The sequence below is a fragment of the Genypterus blacodes genome, unplaced genomic scaffold (assembly GCF_046128005.1).
Source record: "Genypterus blacodes isolate CSIRO-AG114 ecotype Tasmania unplaced genomic scaffold, CSIRO-AGI_Gbla_v1 ptg000495l_1, whole genome shotgun sequence".
In the NCBI taxonomy this organism is placed as follows: domain Eukaryota; kingdom Metazoa; phylum Chordata; class Actinopteri; order Ophidiiformes; family Ophidiidae; genus Genypterus; species Genypterus blacodes.
Window position 1 is genome coordinate 52,501 of NW_027467254.1, and position 10,212 is coordinate 62,712.

The following is a 10,212-nucleotide window of genomic DNA, read 5'->3' on the forward strand; positions in this document are numbered from 1 at the left end:
AGGGGCGATGCAGAGCAGCTGAGGGGCGATGCAGAGCAGCTGAGGGGCGATGAGGATGAGGAGAACACAGGAGCTGATGTGAAACACAACACAACAGAGAACAGAAGAACACTTCAGTCAAGGAGATGTTTGGTGTTTGTTTCAGTGTTTAGGATGAAAGCTGTCCTTCCTCTTCCTCCTCTTCCTCCTCTTCCTTCTCTTCCTCCTCCTGACGGTCGTGGCCTCCTGCATTTTGTTGCGTGTGTACAGCGTCAGTGAGGAGAGAATAAGGAGAGAAATCCAGGAGGCAGGCCGGCGTGTTTCTGTGCTGCTCCTAATCTCATCAGGAGACACACACACACACGCACACACACACGCACACGCACACGCACACCTGCCTTTGGTATGTTTCTCATTTAGATGAAGTGGAGGCCTTGGTTGTATATTTATGTTTGTCTCTGTTTTCCTCTCTGGCGTCCGTGTGAGAGATCTGCAGTTTGGGATCAAACCCTGTGAGCCTTACATCCATCTGTAAACACACACACACACACACACACACGCACACACACGCACGGCACACCGCAGCCATGAACATACACAAACAGAATCATGCCACGATTTACATTGAACAGACAACCTCATACAAACACTGCACAGGCCCAGATAGATACTCCTACACACACACACACACACACACACACACACACACACACAGGCATGCAGGGTGTGTGTGCAGAGAGCGGGAGAGAGATTAAACATCACTAAATCTTGACCTTGTGTACGCTCTGTGCTATGCTTCATGAAAGTGTGTGATCTGAGATGAAGGTTGATCTCCGTCATGAACTGAAGTGTGGGGAGGAGAAAACTCCTCCTGAGATGAAGCAGGAGGTGAATCCTGGGCCTTTCCTCCTTTCACACACACACACACACACACCACATGAATCCAGACGCAAACCTGCACCATGCATGTACATTAATCTATACACACACACACACACACACACACACACACACACACAGTAAGAGTGTGTGTTTCAGGTCCTCTGGGTGTAACAGGAAGCCCCAGAGTTCTGTGGGTGCACTGATATCATTGTTCCCCCTGGAAACTGTAGGACAAACGCACATTTGTTCCTGGTGAAGTCAGAGGAAACGTTCCACGCCGCCGTGCGTTCCCACTCCGATCCTCCAGGGAACGCCGGCCAGGAGGTCCTGGAATGTGGATGCCTTGGTGAATGTGTTAGATATAAAACTGGCAGGATGGAGACGCACGCAGGCCAGAGGAAGGTCGACCACAGCTGCTGTTAACACCTGCACACACACGCACACACACACACACACACACACACACACACACACACACAGGACAGGAAGCTGCTGGCGTACGTTCAAGAAGGAAGACGGCGCCCAACACACCTCAAACTCATCTGCACTCCTCTGTGTCCTCAGCTCATCGTCACCTGCAGCCTGTCACCTCCAGCTGCATTGGTCAGGGGTCAGGGGTCATCAGCTGTGTGACATCCTGACACGTTCCCTGGCTCAACATTTGGGGACAGTGTGTGTGTGTGTGTGTGTGTGTGTGTGTGTGTGTGTGTGTGTGTGTGTGTGTGTGTGTGTGTGTGTGTGTGTGTGCTCTCGCTCTCTTTCACTTCTGTGTGCAACCAAAGCAGATTTTCTGTTCCAGATCGATGGAACAATGGAACAATAGCAGAGTCTTTGCAAAACCCAGTGTTTGCATTTTGACAGGCGGGCTTCAGAATGTTGTAATGTAATGTAAACTCTCAGGAGCATGGAGGCAGATGGCGCCGACCTTTGCCCTCTCTGGCTCGGATCTGGCTCGGATCTGAATCATCATCATCATGATCATGATCATCAGCTCATCTGTCCCATTTGTTGCTTTGCTCTTTTTTTTTTTGATCTTCTGGAATCTCACATCCACCCCGACACAGAAACACCCAGATCCAGAGATGAGCAGGAGAGCAGGAGATCTGGAAGGTTTGCTTTCCCTCCAACAGAGACGTGAGATGTTGATTTGGTGAAGAATGAATGAGAAGATCCAAGTCTGACTCCAAACTGATTCAGACTGCTCACGATCTTTAACTGTTTGATTTGTTTGTTTGATCGCAGCGACCTGGAGGGACAAGAGGGACAGGAGGGACAGGTGAGGACCTGGACGGACAGGTGAGGACAGGTGAGGACAGGAGGGACAGGAGGGACAGGAGGGACAGGTGAGGACCTGGACGGACAGGTGAGGACAGGTGAGGACAGGTGAGGACAGGTGGGACAGGAGGGACAGGAGAGGACAGGAGGAACAGGTGAGGACAGGTGAGGACACATAAAGGTCTGATATCAGACAGATCAGAACATGTTGACGTGATTGAGAGCTCAATCAGTCCAAGCTTAATCGAGCTGAAAGAGGTCGCCATGGTAACATTGGTCCGGTGGACACTTTGGACTGTAAATGAACACATTAACTGTTAGATTAGTTTGTTTGTTTTTGTGTGAGCTTACCAGCTGAGCTTAGAGGAGACAGACGTCATGATGGAGGCAGAATGGAGGCTGTCGCTAATGACAACCTGGTGCAAACATCATGTGACTGAAGACTTTAACCTGTGTGTGTTCGCTTAAGGACACTTTGAGTCTCAGGATATGCAAACAGATCCAGTCTGTCAGGTTCCTTGTCACTTCATCACAGATGGCATGAAGGAACGTTTGAACTCTCTGTCATCCTCACCAAGCAACTCAGGTTCATCCTCTGGGAACCAAGACAGACAACTGAGGAGGAGGAAGAGGGAGGAGGAAGAGGAAGCAAAACTCGATTTCTGCATTTAACCGAAACGATGAGGAGCAATGTGGACTAAACATGAGGATCAGGTCCTCATGTCCTCAGGAGAGGACGCCCAGACTATCAACACACATCATCAGGGGATCGTGAGTCTCCACAGCTCTCACTCCCGTCTGGGCAGCAGCTGGAGAAATGTGTCCAAGTGTGGACGGACCCACAGAGCGACGGACGGACCCACATTGGCGTCCACAGCGTCCTCCCCACACACACTACATCACCACATCCGTATCCAAACCTCTGCCCATAACTTCCTGTCCACACTCCTGTCATCACCCCCTCCCCCTCCCCTCCCCAGGTCTTCCTCCCCGGCCCTGAATGCCCCTCTGTGCCCCTCTGTCCGTGTTAATCCAGGGAGGGATTGTTCCGCCGTGTTGTCCGCCATGCTGGACGGCCCTGAGCGCTTGATGTCCCAGCATGCCTCTCTCCTCTCTGTTGTCTGTCTCACCTCTGACCTACTTCTCTCATGTTGTCCAGAGCCCTGGCGTGTAAACAGAGCAGGGATGTTTAGAGACGGGATGCAGAAGACCTCCATGTTTACACACACAAATATGTTTCAGCCTCTGAGTCACAAAGTTTAACCTGGAACCACAGAGACACACAGAGTCTTCTAGTTGGTCTGGACTCAGAGTGAAGAGGAAGAGGAAGAGGAGGAGTGCACTTATACCCCACTCATATAACTGCAATATTGATTTACTTTACAAATTCATTTTTCTATTCTAGACTTTGCCAGTTGGAAACATTCTGACTCCACCTGCTGATGTTTCAATCAACCAATTGGGAGAGAGTTTCAGTTCCCAGCTCCGCCCTGGTTTCCGCTCTTCAGACAGGAAGGAGGAAGAACCTCCTCCCCTTCATGCCGGAGGAGAAGAGAACCCATGGATGAAGGATTAAACCTGTTAAAGGAGGAACAGCAGAGGTTTTTAAGCTTAAATGTCTTTATAAACAAACACAGCAAAGCTCACAGTTGTTGTCAAATCAAGAAAATGATCATAACTGAAAATAAATTGTAAATAAACCAACATGAATCTTTACTTTAATCTTTATATCACTAACGTTCACCTGAGAGACAAAACATTCATGCTCCAACTCATCAAGTCACTGTGGGCGGGGCAGAGTGACATTAAAGTGACGTGATTGGTCAGTTTCCCTGTCAGTCAGCTGGGCTCTGATCTGAGACTCTGGAGGTTCAGGACTTTACAAGCTTCAGGATGAAGCTGAGGGTGAAGCTTCATCACACACGAAGGGGGGGCTCAGAGAGTGTTGGGTTATGTTGTGTTATGTTGTATTGTGTTGCGTTGTGTCTCATCTCCTTGCTGTTGCTGTTGGTTTACCTGCTCAGCTTCTGTGGGATTGTTGCTAAATGCTACTTAGCCTGTTTGGCTAGGTTGCTAACTTGGTTGCTGTGGTGAAATATCACCTTCACACACTTGAATGGCTGTTTGAAGCTGGTGTGTGTGTGTGTGTGTGTGTTGTCATAGAGGTGGTTCTGTACAGGTTCTGTCAGGTGTAAGCTTGAAGCTTGTGTGTTTGTAGCTCTGTAGCTCCGTCCCTCCTGCTGGTGGCGCTGTCCTATCAGGGGCCTGGACCTTCTTTGACCAGCAGCTCCACCTGAGCGTGTCACTGCTCCATCACACACCTAACTCAGGTGTGTGTGCAGCTGAGGGTAGCTCACCGGGTCACATGGAGCCTTTCACCTCAGTAACCGGTTCAGACCCGTTCAGAACAATAGAAGCGCTTCCTGTTGTGGTTCCTGTGTTCAGATGTGCAGTGCTGGCTGATGTTCAGGGTGAAGCAGACTGAGCTCAGCTGATGGTTCTGTTCTGATGACAGCTGGGAAGCTTTCACGTCCCAATCTGCCTGCTTCCTTCTAAAGGTGTCACATAAAGTTTACTGCACAAGAATTCAGACATCGATGAACCTACAGGTCTGCTTGAAGACACTGTAATCTTTGTGTCAATAATACCTGTGTGTGTGTGTGTGTGTGTGTGTGTGTGTCTGTGTGTCTCAGTCTCTCTGTCTCTCTGTCTCTCTCTCGGGCATCGACCCCACAGCCTGCTGGGTCTCGTGTCCTTGCTGTCGTGTCTCCGCGGCCCCACGCTGCGCCGCGCTGCTGCTTTCCATACGGGGCGGGTCGCTGCTCAGTCCGGCTCAGCTCGGTGCGCACCGTCACCGAGCCGCTCTGCCCGAGTGTGTGCCTGTGTGTTATTGTGTGTGTGTGCGGGGAACATGGGTCTGGAGAAGGAGAAGTCGCACACCAGCATCATTATGGACGCGGACGAGTTTAACCGAACGATCGAGCCGATGCTGTCGAAGAAAGGGAAGCTGTACGCGGAGCCTCCGGACCGGGACCCGGGGGACATCAACGCGCACTTGAAGGTAAGGAGAGCCGCGTAAAGGAGCCGCGTAAAGGCGCAGAGGAGCCGCGTAAAGGCGCAGAGAGCAGCATTGTTTACAAGTTTGGTCCGTCAATTGTCGGAAGTCGTTAAGCTGCCTGTGCGCCCCGGCGGTCCACCTTCATCATCATCATCATCATCATCACCACACGCCTTCCTGTCAGTGTGTGAACTTGTGTTTGTGTGTGATCCGGCAGGTCGGGTTCGAAGACGTCATCGCCGAGCCCGTCTCGACCCACAGCTTCGACCGGGTCTGGATCGGGAGTCACGCCGTGTTCGAGCTGGTCAAGTTCGTCTTCTACCGGCTGCTCAGCACGCTGCTCGCCGTGCCGCTGGCCTTCATCCTCGGCCTGCTCTTCGCGGTGATCAGCTGTGTTCATATCTGGTACGGACGCGTTCCCCCGAAGCCGGACTGGTCTCTAAGCAACCGGCAGCCCAGGTTACATGGCTCAGAGCCAAACATGCCTCTCTATAAACAAAGTTCTCTGCTCTTAGATCGTTAGAAGGTGATGATACTCTAATCACACTGAAAAGATAGAAAATCATGTAAACACATCATGGTAAACACACACACATGTAGGGCATCACAGGGTTAATAGAGTCCAGGTCATGGATCCAAGGACGCTCTATCTTAGGCAACTGAAAACTTAAGCAACAGTTGCCTTTCCTTGGGGCAATGTTCTGATATCAGAAGATACAAGTTACAAGTTATAAGCTTAGACTTTAATGAGGAGGGGGAGGAGGAGGATCTGAGTCTTAGTGTTGAGCTCCAGACAGATGAAGAGTCAGCAGGGGCGTTAGAGGAGCGTTAGAGGAGCGTTAGAGGAGCGTTCCAGCGTTCCTGCTGCCTCATGGATGTTTGTTCTGTCCCTGCAGGCAAACATTGACAGAAGTGCCTTACACAGAGAACGTCACATGTAAAGTCCCTCCAGTGTTTTGTTTTGATATGATGTCATGACGCTCCATTATCCACGCCTGCATCAAGCTCAACCAGGTCACGCCACACGTATGTTCCCCCGTTCATGAGCACTTTATGGAACAACATCAGATCTATGCCCAGGAGGAAGCTCTGTATGGAAAACTGTGAGGAATGTGGCGTTCAGGGGCCGGTGGAAAAAAACGCCCCGTGCCCTTTTCCAGATTGTTGGCATTCTGAGACGACTCGCTGCTCTACGGCCTATTTTCAGAGAGCAGTGGGACATTCCTCACACGCAGATAGAGCGAGCGGGGCAGAGTTACTTTTCGCCTGACCTCTGACCTCTGACCCCGCTGCTCCTCTAGGTGAGGGCTCAGGACGATGCAGCCACAGGTATTCATCAATACAGACACCTGAGCAGGTGTGTGTGTGTGTGTGTGTGTGTGTGTGTGTGTGTGTGTGTGTGTGTGTGTGTGTGTGTGTGTGTGTGTGTGTGTGTGTGTGTGTGTGTGTGTGTGTGTGTGTGTGTGTGTGTGTGTGTGTGTGTGTGTGGGGAATGTCAGGAAGGGAGGTCACGCAGAGCAGAGCAGAGCGGCTTCAAAGAGAGCAGAACCTTAGCAACAACAACTCTAACGCACCTTCTCTCTTTATGTAACAGAGCCTAATAAGGGCGGCAAGGCGGGGAAACAATGAGCTTACATTCTGTCTGATACTGTGTGTGTGTGTGAGAGAGAGGCTGATAAGGAAACACAAACACACAACACACACACACATGAGCCCAGCAGAGGAGAAGCCCAGAGTCCAGACGCTCTACAGCTCACTGATTTATTTAGAGAACTTCTTGCTGCTTTTATTTTCTAGAGCTCAATAGGAAATTTGCAGAATTTAAATCAAAGAAGGGTTTACCAGGTCAAAGTTGTCTGGTAGAGTGTTTGTTTGACGTCGTTCCTTTGATTCAGACAAACAGCTTCAGACCTTCAGACCCTTAGACCCTTAGACCCTTAGACCCTTAGACCTTTAGACCTTTAGACCTTTAGACCTTCAGAACCTCAGACCCTTAGACCCTTAGACCCTTAGACCTATAGACCTTTAGACCTTCAGACCTTCAGACCCTAAGACCTTTAGACCCTCAGACCTTCAGACCTTCAGACCCTCAGACCTTCAGACCTTCAGACCTTCAGACCCTCAGACCTTTAGACCCTCAGACCTTTAGACCCTCAGACCCTAAGACCTTTAGACCCTCAGACCTTCAGACCTTTAGACCTTCAGACCCTCAGACCCTAAGACCTTTAGACCCTCAGACCTTCAAAATGACTGAGCCGTTACTCTCTTCCAGGTTGGTGATGCCTCTGATCCAGAGCTTCCTGATGGTCTTGCCGTCCCTCCGCGTGGTGTGGAGGAGCGTGACGGACATGTTCCTGACGCCGCTCTGCCAGAGCGCGGGGAAGAGCCTGTCCTCCGTCCACGTGGAGACCACAGAGTACTGACGCCTCTGAGGCCACCAGGAGAAGGACACAGAAGAAGAAGAAGAACCAAAGAAGCTTGACTGACGGAGGTGGTGGAACACGTGAGCTCTCTCTCTACAGCAACATGGGGAATTAAACTCACAAAATAAAGTCCCATCACTCTCATGTTCCCTAGAGGAGAACATCTGACTGTAGATCCTGATGAGCTCCTCTGTCTGATCATCACGCCTCCTGATGAAGAGCTCACATGCTCCACGCGTCCTCAACCTGACCAAATCAAGTCTCCTCACTCTTTTAGTTTGTGAACGAGAGTTGAATCTTATCACACACACACACACACACACACACACACACACACGCACGTGCACACGCACACGCACACACACACACAGCTGAGTCATGTTCCTGCTTGTATCCCCTGTGTGTGTGTGTGTGTGTGTGTGTGTGTGTGTGTGTGTGTGTGTGTGTGTGTGTGTGTGTGTGTGTGTGTGTGTGTGTGTGTGTGTGTGTGTGTGTGTGTGTGTGTGTGTGTGTGTGTGTGTGTGTGTGTGTGTGTGTGTGTGTGTGTGTGTGTGTGTGTGTGTGTGTGTGTGTGTGTGTGTGTGTCTCCAGAGCTTCAGCTGCAGGTCTAACGTCGTTCTGAGGAGCGTTTGTTTATATGAAATGCTGAGCTGCAGCTTGTTTATCTTACTTTCACACTCGACTCTCTGCTCTCTGCTTTCACACGCAGCTGATGTTTATATTAGAAGAGTTGGAGATGTTTTTTTTTTAAATACTGAATGAATCAAATTTGGATTGAATCTGAATCTGAGACGAGGGGTTAATAATTTATTTGTGTGTCGTCTGGAGGAGGATCTGATCTGAGCTCTAACACCTTCAGACTCTTTAATCTGTTAGAATCATGTGGATCTGAACTCTGCAGCTGTGCTCCGGTCCTGATCCGTGTGTTCCGGTCCTGATCCGTGTGCTCCGGTCCTGATCCGTGTGCTCCGGTCCTGATCCGTGTGCTCCGGTCCTGATCCGTGTGCTCCGGTCCTGATCCGTGTGCTCCGGTCCTCATGTCCAAACTAATCTCCTGTAGATGTGATCGGTGGGGGCGGGGCCTCGTTCATCAGGGGGTTGGTTTGGAGTGAGATCTGATCAGAATCCAGGTGAATTTGTCGGCTCTGTCAGGTGTGGATCAGGCTCAGCCGTGGACCAGGACTCAGCTCAGCCCCTGAAACACTCTGCAGCTTTGCAAAGTCTAAACTGTACAAACACTTTGGATAAATGAATAATCCAGATTCTTAAGGTGATTTGTGTGATTCATGTCTGAACTTCCTGTTTCTGTCTGATTGCTTTGTTTATCTGCTCAGTTTGGAATAAAGCTGATGTACTCCAACAAACCCAAAGTGTTGTTCTTAGACCTTAGACCTTAGACCTGATCTCCCTCCATGTGGCCACCAGAGGAGCTGATGAGCCGGTGAGGCGGCGGCGTGCCAGAGCCGCCTCTCGTAAATCAGTGATTTGTCAGTTTCCTGCACAGAGAGGCGCCGTGACCCCCGGCCTCGCTCACACACGCCCCCCCTGTGCTGGGCCCCCATCAGTCCCTCAGCTGGAGGCCTGAGGGAACACACCTGCTACTGACACTACAACTGTGACTGCTACTGCTGTCACAGCTTCTTCCTCTTCTTCTTCTTCTTCTTCTTCTTCTTCTTCTTTTATACTGCTGACTTCTTGCAGCCCTGTCCCTCAGCAGTGAATCCTGGACTCAGAGACATTTGACCTCTGACCTATTTAACTTTACCCGCTGCTTCCAGCGCTGTAATGCCGTGTGAGGACTTCATCCAGCAGGTGGCTCCTCCTCCTCCTCCTCCTCCTCCTCATGCTGCTGTTTAGACTTCAGTAAACGTGTGTGTGTGTGTGTGTGTGTGTGTAAACCATCCTGGGCTCAGCCTGTAACCCTTTGATCTCAGCGACTTCCTGCTGTCACTCTAAAGGGAAACTCACCGTTCATTTGCATGTCTGCTGCTTCAGATAGGATCAAGGTCAAAGGAGCAGTTTGACCTTTGGTTTGTTCTGTGTGACCACACACACACACACACACACACACACACACACACACACACACACACACACACACACACACCTGACACACTGGCCCTGGGACAGGATCAGCTGTTTCAGAGCAGAGTGTTTGCAGACACACTTACATTACTCAGTCTAATGATGAACTTCACTTTGTTCCCACAGATCCTGTTTTGTTTGTGAGCTGTGTGTGTGCATGTGTGTGTGTGTGACAGCCTGAGGGAACGTCTCCTCACATCAGTGTCCTGCTCCGTACGACCTGATGACCCCGCAGATCCTCACACAGGTCGGTGTTCATCTGGAAGCTTCATGGGGCTAAAATGCTCCTGCAGCTCACACACGCACACGCACACACACACACGCGCACACGCACACGCACACGCACACGCACACACACACACACACACTGAGCCAAGGTGAGCTGACAGAGGAAGTGTAAACACTCCTGACCATGTGAGAAAGTGAAGGATGTTTTAATCGGCCCATGTTTCCCTCAGTGTGAGCGCTGTGTATTTAGTATAAATGTTCTTATTCACAGGACATACTTCT

General features: G+C 50.4%; 1 protein-coding gene across 5 annotated transcripts; it reads left to right on the top strand.

Annotated features, from left to right (window-relative positions):
• Positions 1-4,846: 4,846 nt before the first annotated feature.
• cav2 (caveolin 2) lies at positions 4,847-8,968 on the top strand. 5 transcript variants are annotated; one of them, XM_076140001.1, is made up of 4 exons: positions 4,847-5,197; positions 5,412-5,599; positions 7,467-8,064; positions 8,209-8,968. In XM_076140001.1, the coding sequence occupies exons 1-3, from the start codon at positions 5,048-5,050 to the stop codon at positions 7,615-7,617; spliced, it is 489 nt and encodes a 162-aa protein (XP_075996116.1). In that variant the 5' UTR covers positions 4,847-5,047; the 3' UTR covers positions 7,618-8,064; positions 8,209-8,968. The 5 variants fall into 5 exon arrangements, with proteins under 5 accessions (XP_075996116.1, XP_075996115.1, XP_075996114.1 ...); XM_076140000.1 differs by having other exon boundaries at positions 7,467-8,056; XM_076139999.1 differs by having other exon boundaries at positions 7,467-8,052.
• Positions 8,969-10,212: the final 1,244 nt, after the last annotated feature.